Here is a 15,099-nt window from a genome sequence, read left to right as displayed (position 1 = left end):
AAAGTGGATCTATTACCAGTTGTTGATTTTTTTAAATCTGCCGTGCAGTTCCATAGAGATGGGCCTTTTTATTTCGTACTGGTTTATATTGTCTTTACTAAAGGGACGTAGCTCACAGATACTATGGGGCATGTCTTTAGCCCTATTTGCATAATTACACTATTAGCCTGTCACTCAAGGTGTGGGAAAGACTTAGTGCAACACAGAGGGGAAGGGAACCCAGACACTAGGGAAAGGGGGGAAGTGGAGACCTCCTAGTCTGGTCTTGTATCACCCTGTCTCAACTGCCGTCCCTATATTGCCTCCTCAGCAATTGCCGCACGCGTGTCTCGCCTTGTCTATCCCTGGCATATGGCTACGGCTAGGGAAGGGAGAAGATGAGCACTAGTCGATCTCCACTAAACTCTATAAACAACAAGGGTAGATGAACAGGGGGGGGGGTTTGCTTAGCTTTAGACGACTCCAGACAAATGCGCACAAGCTCCAGAGAGGGTGCAGTACTTCTCTTGCTAAGCCTTCACAAGTAATAATGAATATCACAGACACCTCCCTCTCAGACACACCAGGTATATATAAACTCAGGCCAGGGAGCTAATTACCAGAGGGAGGTAGCCGCTGGGTCCTAGAGACAGCCAGCCACTAAGAAGATGTCTGTAATGCCAAACGTAGAGATCTCTCTTCTCCACTTCCTACTACCCCCACTCATCACTCCTCCCAGTAATGAAATGCTCATCTCTCCCTCCATCCTACCTACCCACCTCACCCTCTCCTCTGAACTGTTCCTCCACTTTCAACCCTCCATCTCCAAGCAAACACGCCTGCCACGCAAGCTCTCCTGCCCGCACCTTCTCACCCTCTCCCTGCTCCTCCTAATTGCGGGTGACATCTCCCCTAATCCTGGCCCACCCCATCACACCACCCCCCCACTCCCACGACATATAACCAACCCCCGTAACCTCAACAACCTCAGACCCATCCCTCCCGCCCCTAATTCCCCAGTCTCCCTTCCGGGCGCCATCTGGAACGCCTGCTCGGTCTGCAATAAACTTCCATACATCCACGACCTCTTCATCTCCAAAAAACTCTCCTTCCTCGGCATCACGGAAACCTGGCTCACCCCCTCTGACACAACCTCCCCGGCCGCCCTCTCCTACGGTGGACTTACATTTTCCCACACCCCCCGCCCCAACAACACCCGCGGTGGAGGCGTCGGCCTACTCCTGGCCAACACGTGCTCCTTCATCCCAATTACGCTGCCCCCCTCCTACCTCCTCCCCTCCTTCGAGGCACATTCCGTGCGCATCTTCTCCCCTTGCAACCTCCAACTGGCAGTTATCTACCGTCCCCCAGGATCCCCCTCCTCTTTCTTTGACCACTTCACAACCTGGCTCCTCCACCTCCTCTCCTCTGACATCCCCACCATCATCATGGGTGATTTCAATATCCCCGTTGACACCCCCTGCACCGCCGCCTCTAGACTCCTATCCCTAACCTCCTCCCTCGGTCTCTCCCAATGGACCTCATCCGCCACACACACCGACGGTCACACACTGGACCTTGTCTTCACCCGCCTCTGTTCCCTCGCTGACCTCGAAAACTCCCCTCTCCCCCTATCTGACCACAACCTACTGACCTTCTCCTCCCTCCCCCCCCCTCTCTGATCGCCCCTCCCCGCACACTCCCCCACCCCCGTAGAAACCTCAAACTCGTCGACTTCCACTCACTCTCAGAGTCCCTCCTCCCTCTCTCCGGCCTAGCTTCTTCTCAGGACGCCGACGCCGCCGCCACCCTCTACAACACCACCCTCACCACAGCCCTCGACCAAGCTGCCCCGCTCTCACACGTCACAACCCGTGCACACAGACAACCCTGGCTAACGCCCCTCACGAAAAACTTCGGCAGACGTCTAGAGTGGCTGAGCGGAAATGGAAGAAATCCCACCCCGCTGAACACCTCACCCTGTTCAAACAGTCCCTCACCGCCTTCAAGACTGCTCTCACGAATGAAAAACAAGACTACTTCTCTTCCCTAATAACCGCCCTATCCCGCAACCCCAAGCAACTTTTCAGTACCTTCAACTCTCTACTCCGTCCCCCTGCACCCCCCCCTCGCCCCTCATCTCAGCCGATGACTTCTTCAAGGACAAGATTGACAAAGTCAGACAAAGCTTCGATCTACAAGCCGCTCGGCCCCCCACCCCCACCGCCCAGCCCCCTAACCCCCCTCACCCAAATGTAGTTTCTCCCCCATGACAGAAGACCTCCTCTCCTCTCTGCTAGCTCACTCACACCTCACCACCTGTGCCCTCGACCCCCTCCCCTCCCACCTCATCCCTAACCTCACCACTGTCCTCATCGCCGCCCTAACCCATCTTTTCAACCTATCACTTAAATCCGGCACTTTCCCATCATCCTTCAAGCATGCCACAATCACACCCATCCTCAAAAACCCCTCCCTTGACCCTGCAATAGTCTCCAACTACCGCCCGATATCTCTCCTCCCTTTTGCCACAAAATTACTTGAACAGCACGTTCATGCCGAGCTGTCCTCCCACCTCTCCTCCTCCTCCCTCTTCGACCGCCTTCAATCCGGTTTCCGACCTCACCACTCCACCGAAACAGCCCTAACTAAAGTCACCAACGACCTACTAACCGCCAAGAGCAAGCGAAACTACTCCGTCCTCCTTCTTCTCGACCTCTCCGCCGCCTTCGACACAGTCGACCACCCCCTCCTACTCCACATCCTAGAATCCCTTGGCATCACTGACCTAGCCCTCTCATGGATCTCCTCCTACCTAACGGACCGGACTTTCAGCATCACCCTCTCCCACACCTCATCCTCGCTCCACCCCCTTTCTGTTGGAGTTCCCCAAGGCTCAGTCCTGGGACCACTACTCTTCTCTGCATACACCCTCGGCCTGGGGAAAGTCATCGAATCCCACGGCCTCCAATACCACCTCTATGCTGACGACACCCAGCTCTACCTATCTGGCCCCGACATTTCCGCCCTACTATCCAAAATTCCCCAATGCCTAACCGCCATCTCATCCTTCTTCTCCGCCCGATTCCTGAAACTCAACATGGACAAGACCGAGATAATCGTCCCCCCCCCCCCAACCGCTCTCCCCAGCTCCACAACTTATCCATCACAATCAATGACTGCACCCTCTCACCCGTCTCCCACGCCAAGTGCCTCGGGGTAATCCTTGACTCCTCCCTCTCCTTCAAGTCCCACATCGAAGCCCTTGCCACCGCCTGCCGACTCCAACTGAGGAACATTGCCCGAATCCGCTGGTTCCTTGACCAGGACTCGGCAAAAATGCTTATCCATGCCCTCATCATCTCCCGTCTCGACTACTGCAACCCCCTGCTCACTGGCCTCCCCGCTTCCTCCCTCACACCTCTCCGCACCATCCTCAATTCCGCTGCCCGACTCATCCACCTATCTCCCCGTTTCACCCCCGCCTCCCCCCTCTGCCAAGCCCTTCACTGGCTTCCCATTGCCCTGAGATCACGGTTCAAAACCCTAACCCTAACATACAAGGCCATACATAACCTGTCCCCTCCCTACATCTCCGACCTGGTTTCCAGACATGTCCCCCCGCGCGATCTTCGCTCCTCTCAAGAACTTCTCCTCTTCTCCCCTCTCATTTCCTCCTCCCACAACCGCCTACAAGACTTCTCTCGTGCATCCGCCATACTCTGGAACTCTCTCCCCCATCACATCCGACTCTCCCCTACCCTGGGAACCTTCAAGAAAAACCTAAAGACCCACCTCTTCCTTCAGGCCTACAGCCCACACTGAGACCCATCCGCTACACCATCTCACCCTCTCCTCTCCCCTTCCTCCTGTCTCCCCACCCACCCCCTATAGACTGTGAGCCCTCGTGGACAGGACCCCCTGCCCTACTGTACCAGTGCGTCTCGTTCGATGTTTCATGTTCATGTCCCTGTCTGCCCCTACACTTGTAAAGCGCCATGGAACCTAATGGCGCTATATAAATATTTAATAATAATAATAATCTCCTGCAACCAACTGCAGGGTGACTGTCTGTCACCTCTGATACACCTGTGACATAGCCACACCCTTTAACATGGAGCATAAAAATTAGCACTAAATAAAAAGGTACATGTTTGGAACTATATGGCAGATTTAAAAAAAAAGTGACATATTTAGAGGAGAAGTGTGAATAAAATAAGAGCAAAATCTGTACACCTTTGACCTGTTGACGGCTCCTCTAACTCCTTCCATTTACATTTTTTTCACGAATATGAAAATGTTATGGATTGGAAAAGTGCTACACAGTTCCACACCATTATTGTGGAAGCTGAGACAATGGGCGCTGGGTCTATCGGACCTGTCACTATATACAACGATGTGTCCACCCTTAGCCCTATGCATATTTTGTAAATTATTCCCCCTTCCTGTGATACAAACTCAATAAAATATTCTGACATGTTAACAAAATTTTTCCTAGGCCACAATTCACATCACACTCACACACACATAGTACAAACATCTCAGGGCAAAATATCACAAAATCATGTTTGCTCATTTTTTTTTTTAAAGTTGGTCATCTTTCACCACTCATCTCGTAATATGTTGAACCAAGAGGAAAGATGAGGACGATTGATCTGTACGCTTAGTAATCTCAACATTGACTATGCTTTTCAGTGCCATTGAGGTTAAAGTATAATGACCAAGTTATGGCAGTATTTTTTGTATATCTCTGACTAATAATAGACTCTTGGCATGTTAGACATGTTATATTAAACCTTTCCTTTTGGTTTGATATATTCCAAGATTAATTGGGCGACATGACAAAAAAATCAATGTCATGATACTCTGCCGGGAGATGCTTCTGCTATTTGTGTCTATATGAGGACGCCCAGTGGTTGTAATGTGTACTGCAGCCCTAAATTTGTATTATGAGAAAATGAATTACATTAGTAAAATTTGCAGGACATTTAGAGCGGACACGTCTTTGGGACCCCGACCAAATCTGAATCAATCATGGCCACTTGATGCATAAAAGTATAAAAAAAAAAATGTGTCCGAGGAAGATTAGATGGGTCCAACATCATGTAGACATGGTTCAGGACACACATTAACTCATCTTTTCATTCATATCAATGGTGTCTAGTCAACGTTTGTCTCTTGGCAGAATCACTATTAGCTGCTGCCCCCCCGTTGGGTCTAGAATCCTTCGAACAGAAGCGCAGCAGTGACACCGCGAACGCCGTTATCAGAGCCGTACACCATGTGTAATCCCTCCGTTCACAAATTCTTATGGATCCCACTGTGCCATTTTTTTACAGAAAATAATTGGTGAAAAATACCAAGCTTTGAACTCGCGTCTTATTATCGGTCGCCCGCGGTGGAAACTTTTGTTTGATGAGGTTGCCAAATCTAACAGACAGTAAGTACCATTCAGAGGCATTGTGCGGTGATGAGGAGGGAGGGCGATTGGGATGCATTTTCGACAGTCCAGCAATTTGTTTGCAGATTTTATATTAAAAAAAAAAAAGTTAGAGCATGTGATTCACACGGCGAGATTTTCCCCGTTTTGTGGACAGAGCCAACAAAAAATCTGTTTAAATTTATGCAACTAAACCAGGTTTATTTTCCATAAGGGACTAATAGCCAAAATACAATCTAAATGGATAAAGGGGGTGTCTCGGATTAGGGAAACATAAGATTTTTTTTTAAAAAAATAGCGCCACCACGGTCTACAGGTTGTGTGTGGTACTGCAGCTCAACCTTCAACAATCCAAATCAAAAAGTTTTCAGATTGCTGTTATTATGCTCTGAGGTCTCTCCAGACCCCAAAAAACATAATAAATAGGTGGGTGGGGGGAGAAGTTAAACAAAAACCCCACATTATATTTATCCATCCTAAGCCCTCACCTCTACTTACACCACCTTTGTCGACATTCATCTCTTAGGGTCTTTTGTTTATCCGGCACTGGGGCACGAATCATGTCAATGACGGGTGTTGCCCCTATGTGACCACATCGGCCACAGTGACGGAAGAACCAAAGATCGGCGTGGGGAACCAGGGAGCTACAGCGGAGGTGGCATAAGAAATCATTTGAATGCCTACGCAGGGTCTTTGGTTTATCCGGCACTGGAGCACGAATCATCTCAATGACGTGTGTTGCCCCTATGTGACCACATTGTCTTCAGTGACGGAAGAACCAAAGACCAGCGCGGGGAACCCGGGAGCTACAGCGAAGGTGGCATAAGAAATCAGGTGAAGGCCTACAACATGTGAGCAGAATAATGTGTTTTTCATTTTAATTCCTTCCCGGCCCTCAATTGGTTGGACAAGTAGTTTCAGCCACACATTTTTCACTTCCTGCCAGTATCTCATTATATCATCTCCTCCTCCTGGTCATTCCACATGGCAACAGCATGGCACCATTCTCAGCACCAATATGCTACATCAGGTTTTGTGTGGGCTTACACTGATGCTGGGCTCCTCCCGGTGACCAGGAACACACAAGATGTTCCATGGTAGAACATTACGGAAGGAGGGGTGCAAGAAGACCACAAAAAATACATTTTAGTAAGGGTTAAAAGTTATAGTCCCTCAACGATGACACCTTACGAATGTCTCAATGACCTGTATGAAGATGTCTGAAGTTCCACCTTCGATTCATATGATGTGATTGAGGTTCTTTGCAGGATGTTGGCCAAATTTTTGGTCTTGAATACCAAAATATTTGTCTTTCCGTAGGAAAACAGTTGGGATTTTCTGCTGTGGACCCAAAGGTCTTTCTAAAGACCTACACAAACACTGCAACCGCTCCAATGCCTACGGGACCAGATTTGAATACAACAAGGAATCCTTTAACTGAAAGGAAATATTCGAACAAGGGATGACGTGCAATTATCACCAACCAAAGAACATTAATCGATCGAGATCGAGCAATCACCTTCTCTGGACATCGGACAAAGAGATGATGATCTACACGACAACCTTGTCATATGTGGCTTATTTAATGCAATGTTTTTTGTTTTTACAGACCTGACATAATGTCGATCCATACTTTGTGGTCATAAATTGTGGTAAAAATCCAATGTGACCACAATATATCAATAGACCTTAGTTTTTCTGGTATTTTGAAACCACTTGAAGGTTTATGAAGCCTCCTGAGATGGCACTTCTATGCAATCAATCCTCATCAATTCGATGTAGGTTACTTACTGATACCTCTTAGTAAATGGAGTTGTATAGATAGGTAAATATAGATAAATATTTAATATTTCACGTTTTATTATATATTATTTTCACGCCATGATCTTTTATTGTGTTCTTTCTATATTATACTATATGCCGTGGTCCCATCTTTGGGCAACATTAATGTGCTCGCTTGTACATGTTGATCAGAGATGTTACTGATCGATTGTAATTTTTCTTCTGGTTTCTCATTGAATTAAAGGAACACCAGGCAAAATATGTTATCCATAGTGCAGGGCCTGAGGGGTACAGGGATTTTCATGGAGTCTATGTGTCATTCACCACTTTCAATCTCAGGCCCACAGTCTTTTCTTTTACCCAATGTGCTCCTTTAAAGTGAATGTCCATCTTTTATAATCATGTGGTTTTAGGTCTTAGCATACTGTGCTAATTAATTTATTAATATATGTTTACAGTGGACAGAGTTTGGTTTTTCAGATATTGAGCTTTAGATCTTCTGCATAGACCAGACTTAGATAGGGATACAATTCTGGCTGTCTGCAGCCTCCACTAGAGGGAGCTCATAGTATAAGCTTTCATCATTTATTTCAGTGTATAATCAGTATGCAGTAAGCGCCCTCTACTGGTTGGCGGCAGGCTGCAAACATTTTATAATTCAGGGCCCATAGAAAACAATCCTTTCAGCAAATTAAAACCCCTTGCAGCAGGGCTGTTCCAGCGATGTTAGTGCTGCTGTTCCCAGTGTGTGACGCCTCATTGTTGTGTCACAGCAATGCTGTAGCTCATAAATATTTTTATATAGTAAAGGCTGCAGACAGTCAGCAGCCGATGATTGCCTGCAGTGCTTACGTAACATAACAATGTCATACTAATGCTGGTAGACCCGGCACTGATATCGCTGGATTGGTGCCGGTGCGGGAGGTGAATATAGACTTTTCTAATATTACTTGGGAGACTCGGACATTTCAGAAGGGATTTTCCCTTAATGGACAACCCCTTTAAAGGCAAAGTCCACTTAAAGGGAATTTGTCACCTGGTTTTTACTCCTTCATCTCAGAGCAGCATAATGTGGGACAAGACACCTCGATACCAGCGATGTATCACTTAGTTTACTGGGTGCGGCAGTTGTGATACAATCAGAGGTTTTAGATGTAGTATGAAGCAGAGGTGAGAACGCTAACCCCGCCCACTCCACAGCTCTCCATGTACATTGACTATTGACAGTAAGCTGCTTATCTCAGGAGGGGGGCGTGGTCAGACCAGAGCTCACGTGAGCTGTAGTCCAGGCAGTGATAATTTCCTGGTAATAAAACATTTATTGTATAGAAACAAAGAAACAACAGCACACAGCCAATAAGTGAGACATCAATGTTTCAGCCCCTTACTTCATACTTTCCTCTGATTACATAGCAAAAACTTGCTGACAGATTCCTTTTAGTAAGAAAAACTTTTTCCTTTGGAAATGTCCCTCTCAGTAAAATATATATGTGTGCATGTGAATTATGTGTATGATGTCTTCTCTAAGTGTAATCTCCCCTCTTTTAGCCCATGGAGGATCTGTTCTTCCTGGTTAACTCTAGTGCTAAAGAGTGTGCAATTTATCCCTCTTTCCTGTCACACAAGGTGTAGGAGAGACTAAGTGCAACACAAAGAGAAGGGGGGAAAGGGGGCCCAGACTCTAGGAATAGGGGGGAGTGGAGACCTCCAAGGGTGACCTTATATCCCCTTGTCTCTCCTAACGTCCCTGTATTGGTTCCACACCAATCGCCGCACAGGAACCTCGCCTTGTCTTTCCCTGGTGTTTGGCCCTGGCTAGGGAAGGGAGGGGATGAGCGCTAGTTTATTCCCACTGACAACTAAAGCCAACAAGGGGGCCCAAACAAGGGAATAAAGCTTAGCTTTAGTCGACTTCAGAGAGTTGAACACACGTCCTATTAACTACAGAGAGGAAGAATTAATGCATTTGCTCCAAGCCTTCACAACGGGTCTTGTGAGTATCGCCGGCACCTCCCTCTAGCAAACAGCAGGTATTTATACACCCAGGCCAGGGTGTTAATTAGCAAGAGGAAGGTAGTCGCTGGGTCCTAGAGAGACAGCTTCTAAGAAGATGTCTGTAATGCCAAACAAAGAGATCTCCTGCAACCTACTGCAGGTGGACTGTCTGTCATTTCTGACACACCCGTGACATTTCCCCTGGAAAGTCTACCATGGGTGCTCTGCTCTTTGTACATTCACAAACCGCTTATCTGATCTTTTCTTTCCACTGCAAACTTCTATATGCGTTCTTTCCTCCCTATCTACATCTGTGTGATCTGCCCTTTCTGATAACTTAGATGCTCCACCCCTCTCTCTACACTGATCCGCCTTGCATCAACTCCTCCACTTTTGCTGCTGATGTGTCCACCACAGAAAGAAAATGGGAAGAGAGAACAGGCACAGACAGTTCTGGGAACTCTCTGATCTAAGGCAGCAGCACCATCAGCTGTGAGAACGAGATACAGATTTTACAGCTGCAAAATAGTACTGTTTTTTTTATGAAGGTTATTAATCAAACGTTAGTTACCAATGTGTCCACTTTTACTTTTTCACAAATTTAAGCTGACAACATAAATTCAATAGATTACCTCTACATTCCAGAAAGCTCATTAACAGGCTACAGTTCACACAATGACCACGGGGTGGCGATGTATAAACATATATAGCGTAAACATCTCCAGACAGAGTATCACTAAGTCATGTTTTGTTACAAAGATGGTCACCTCGCACACACAGGTAGAGAAGCAGGACGCATCTCTAATTCTTAATTTAGAAGACAAATGAACAATATAATTAATTTTAGTACAAAGGTGTCAACAGGCACAGCCGGTAACTATTTGTCTATGCCGGGGATTTGAAGCTCCGTGTTGGGAAAAGCAAAGATCTGATATAACTCGAAAGAAAAAGTGACTTTGAAGGTCACCGTCCTGTAATTCGATGGGAAAACAGAGAAAGTATGAACCAAAGATAGAAAAGTGGCCATAGTAGTTGGACTACGTGGCTGACACCATAGGTGGCTTAAAGGGATTGTAAAGATAATAAGACTATTCTATGGTATTAATCTTTTGTTTCGCACTGGCTGAAAAGTCAGACATTAGACCCCTAAAATGATAATCAACCTGAATGATCAGATCAGGAGAGGCTGCTACGCTGTTACTCTGTTACTATTTATTTTGCCAGTAGTGTTCACGGAATCCAATTTAGACTAAATTATGGACATTTAGGATGTTTTGGGCATTATATATATTTTTCTTTTTTTGTCGTGATGATTTAATGTTTGTAACTAAATATTATTACTTTAGAGTCTTGTTTTCATTGTTTTTTATTTCGATGCCTTCGAGATGTTTGGCTACAAGGAGCATAGTTTTGTTGCAGATATGTCACCCATGCTAAAGCTTTTCAACTAAAGAGTTTTTACATTACATTTACTTAGTTTAAAACTAAGTCCATGGTAGTCATAATATAAAAAAGACACATACTCACATGCCGGATCTTCGTTGTTCCTCTGTACTGCTACTGGTGTCCTGCACTGATTTCTTTCACTTCCACTACTGGCTGAAGGGCATAGGTGACTGCCGCCACAAATCAGCATGCACTGATTGGCTGCAGTGGTCATGTTCAGACCAGGGTAGACATAAGAGCCAGGAGACTATTTCCTCTAGTTCAGACAGAATGTGACCACTGCAGCCAATGAACAGACAATGATTGGCTGAAGCAGTCATCTGATGCCGCCCCCTCTGGAATAGGGAGCCAGGAGGCTAGTAGGGAACACTGGCAGTAATACGAAGACTGGTGGGGGACACTGGCAGTAATACGAAGACTGGTGGGGTAGCCTGGCAGTAATACGAAGACTGGTAGGGTAGCCTGGCTGTAATACGAAGACTGGTGGGGGAGCCTAGCAGTAATACGAAGACTGGTGGGGACACTGGCAGTAATACGAAGACTGGTGGGGGACACTGGCAGTAAAACGAAGACTGGTGGGGGACACTTATGCAATACGAAGACTGGTGGGGGACACTGGCAGTAATACGAAGACTGGTGGGGGACACTGGCAGTAATACGAAGACTGGTGGGGGACACTTATGCAATACGAAGACTGGTGGGGGACACTTATGCAATACGAAAACTGGTGGGGGACACTTATGCAATACGAAGACTGGTAGGGGACGCTGGCAGTAATACGAAGACTGGTGGGGGACGCTGGCAGTAATATGAAGACTGGTGGGGGACGCTGGCAGCAATACGAAGATTGGTGGGGGACGCTGGCAGCAATACGAAGACTGGTGGGGGACGCTGGCAGCAATACGAAGACTGGTGGGGGACGCTTGCAGCAATACGAGGGAGTGTCAGAGGTCCAATAGGTAAGCATGAGGTTTTATATGGTAGGACCACCATTTATGTAGTAGACAACCCTTTTAACTTATTGATGGTCCGATACCATTAAAAAATGAAAATGTAACATAGTGTGTATAGTGTCGACCAAATGAGCAGCAATCTCCTACTTAAGGGTCTCCAGCTGTTGCAAAACCGCAGAGCTCATCATGTTTGGTGGTGGAGTCACTTTCACACAAGAGTAAAGGGGATGGGACTTCTTCTCTACGATGGAAGAACTGCCCAGTATACCAGACTAAATGGGTATTCCCATCTTTTCATAGCAGATATGATTGTTGGAAGTCCAACCTCTTGTCCTCCACTGATCTTAAACATGAAGGAGCTGTAGCTGTCTCTCAAGGTGACCCTCCACATCTCTGCGCAGTCAGGTAGCCATGGTTGGCACTAAAACAGTAAAAGGGCATCATTGTTAAATCAGAGCAGCCCCCTCATCATTCTGATTTAGCGATGGTATGTCCTAGTAACTTTACTGGATGGAATTATTTTTTCAAGCATTTTGTCAATTGGCTTTATGGTACCAATTTGGGACTAAATTCTGGACTAGAGACTGTCCGGGTACGTTAAGAGTAATATGCCATCCAACACCGATATTTACATTGCCTTCACAGTCCCCACTAGAATTTGGATCATGGTGCTTAAAGGGGTAACAGGGAGAGGGCCTCTTTTGACCTGGAGAGAAGGACTGGCCTTTCTTGAGACATTATTTTCTTTTTTCTCTGAGCTTATTTTTGCTAATGCTGTAGATCCAGGCTTTGCTGTAGGTTCATGTAAAATAATCTCAAGCTTGAGCCTTTCAATCAACATATTGATGCTATGAGTGCACTGAATGCGGGGGGGGGGAGTAGACCTTGTCTTAAGTCTGACAGCTACTGCTCCTCTGCTCAACGTCTTGCCAATATCATTTTCCAGCCAGAGAACTATTAATTAAGTTCTTGATTTGGGCTCGTATCTCTGATTGTAAAATGCTGTAATTATATATTTCACATTTTCTACTACAATTGTAGAATTATATTTTATTACTTGGCAGGCAGCACAAGGAAACCCCACTATTGGATACCATAGCTCCTAAGGCAAAAACTATTTTGCTTCTGTATCTCATAATACAAAGGTAAGTCAGAGAAAGAAAAATCATGTGCCTCTGTATTGGTTTTGACACACTGGAGCACATTTTTGGCCCATGACGAGATTTCTGTACCGTATTGTGGATCTGGCTATGACTGCGTACATGATCTGTAATGACCACTTTCCGAGCAGTAAGAAAGGAAAGTCAAGCATCTGAATATCTAGATCCACGGATGAGCAAATCATCTGAAATCCGAATTTCCCGGCTCATCGAATTTTTCAAAACAATTGCAGGTACCTCAAAGCCTCCTATTGCCTTGAAAAGACGTGTGTAACACTTTAGGGGTCTACTAGGACTGAATCATACACCTTTCAAGCTCTTTATTGCAATCACAATCTTAGAAATGTCAGAGTGACCTCAACATGTAAACTATGGTAACTAACATCCTCTTTAATAACGCAGCTCATTGACAGATTTTTCATGGCTTTTAAAATAAAAAAAAATGGTCCAAAAATTATCCCTCTTTTGTGAGTATTCAGTCATTGAGTGTAAGTCCTGGAGAATGACTGAAAGTTCCTGCGCAGGAGCCTACTAATTATTCACCTGCCTTGCTCTGTGGTCCACAGCTCACCCATGGCAAGGGCTCAATTCTGCGTAAGGTGCCAGTGGGGGTACCAGTCGAAACACAAAAAATCCTCATATTCAGAAAAAAATGAGGATGATGGTAAATAAAATTGTAGTCATGGAATACCATAAATTGTTGTTTGAAAAAAAATGTCTGCATATTGTACCCAAGCCCTACCAGGGGAATTCACCCCAGTCAAAACCTAAAAAAATCCTCAGTCACAAAAAAAGGTGGATAATAGCTTAGAATCATGGAAGCAATGGCTTATTTTTAAGCTGGGAGAAAATTAATTGTTTAGGCAACGCAGCAATAAAAGGCCAAGGGGGTTTCAAGATCAAATTGAGGGCATGCTCCATTCAGCGAGCATGTGGTATTATGTCCAAACGCATGGCAGCCACAATGTTTCTGGTATTCTCGCTTAATAAGTTGCCCAGTTATACTTAATGAGGCGTCACTCAATGTGACATGTAATAAAACGTTCCACCCTGTTGGTGTTGGGGATGTGGAGATGTCTATTAAGGAGGATGTGGAGGAGATGCATAAGCGGTGCCTATCGTTTTCGTGGTGTGGCGTTGTCACCAGTAAACACTTGACCTTCTTGCGGTAGTGCATAGCACAACTCATTGGGCAATGAAAGACAGGTAAAGTCCCTGATTGTAATTGCAGCTGTCTATGATGGAGTGCATCTTGCAACACATCAGTTCCAAGGAGTGGCGCATGGTCACCCCCAAGTGAAAGTACAAAGCAGGAATGGCTTCCTTAAAGAAATAATGGTAGCGCCATCTCATTCAACCCCCCCAACTGACCTATCTATCAACGTCAATGGCTGCCCACTCTCCCCAGTCTCTCAAGCTCGCTGCCTTGGGGTAACCCTGGACTCTGAATTCTCCTTCAAATCACATATCCAAGCCCTTTCCACTTCCTGCCGACTCCAACTCAAAAATATCTCCCGGATCTGCACATTCCGAAACCATGAATCTGCAAAAACACTAGTGCACGCCCTCATCATCTCCCGCCTTGACTACTGCAACCTCCTGCTCTGTGGCCTCCCCTCTAACACTCTCGCACCCCTCCAATCTATCCTAAACTCTGCGGCTCGACTAATCAACCTGCCCCCCCGCTATTCCCCGGCCTCTCCTCTCTGTCAATCTCTTCACTGGCTCCCCATTGCTCAGAGACTCCAGTTCAAAACCCTAACCATGACATACAAAGCCATCCACAACCGGTCTCCTCCATATATCTCTGACCTAGTCTCCCATTACATACCCGCACGCAACCTCCGATCCTCACAAGATCTCCTGCTCTACTCCCCTCTTATCTCCTCCTCCCACAACCTTATACAAGATTTCTCCTGTGCTTTCCCCCTACTCTGGAACTCTCTACCCCAACGTATCAGACTCTCGCCTACCGTGGAAATCTTCAAAAGGAACCTGAAGACCCACCTCTTCCGACAAGCCTACAACCTGCAGTAACCACCGCTCCACCATACCGCTGCACGACCAGCCCTACCCTCAGCTACTGTATCCTCACCCATTCCTTGTAGATTGTGAGCCCTCGCGGGCAGGGTCCTCGCGGGCAGGGTCCTCGCTCCTCCTGTACCAGTCGCTGTCACATTGTGTTCAAGATTATTGTAATTGTCCTTGTATTATACCCCTTTTTCACATGTAAAGCGCCATGGAATAAATGGCGCTATAATAATAATAATAATAGCTAGGTATCTTCCTTCAAGCCTGAATGCACGCTATAATTTCTCAAAAGGCAGTCTCTTCAGAGAGGAAG

General features: G+C 46.2%; 1 protein-coding gene across 3 annotated transcripts in view; it reads left to right on the top strand.

Annotated features, from left to right (window-relative positions):
- The window catches only part of NOX4 (NADPH oxidase 4), a 310,955-nt gene extending 297,806 nt beyond the window's left edge, over positions 1-13,149 (top strand). For all 3 annotated transcript variants that reach the window (XM_073662050.1, XM_073662052.1, XM_073662051.1), the window contains exons 17-18: positions 5,319-5,419; positions 6,740-13,149. In XM_073662050.1, coding sequence (XP_073518151.1) covers positions 5,319-5,419; positions 6,740-6,860 — 222 coding nt within the window. In that variant the 3' untranslated portion in view covers positions 6,861-13,149. The remainder of the gene's footprint in view (positions 1-5,318; positions 5,420-6,739) is intronic.
- The last annotated feature ends 1,950 nt before the right edge of the window (positions 13,150-15,099 follow it).

The sequence above is a fragment of the Phyllobates terribilis genome, unplaced genomic scaffold (assembly GCF_046119375.1).
Source record: "Phyllobates terribilis strain yellow unplaced genomic scaffold, ASM4611937v1 Scaffold_2__4_contigs__length_985480577, whole genome shotgun sequence".
Lineage (NCBI taxonomy): Eukaryota > Metazoa > Chordata > Amphibia > Anura > Dendrobatidae > Phyllobates > Phyllobates terribilis.
This window is presented reverse-complemented; position numbering and strand designations above follow the sequence as displayed.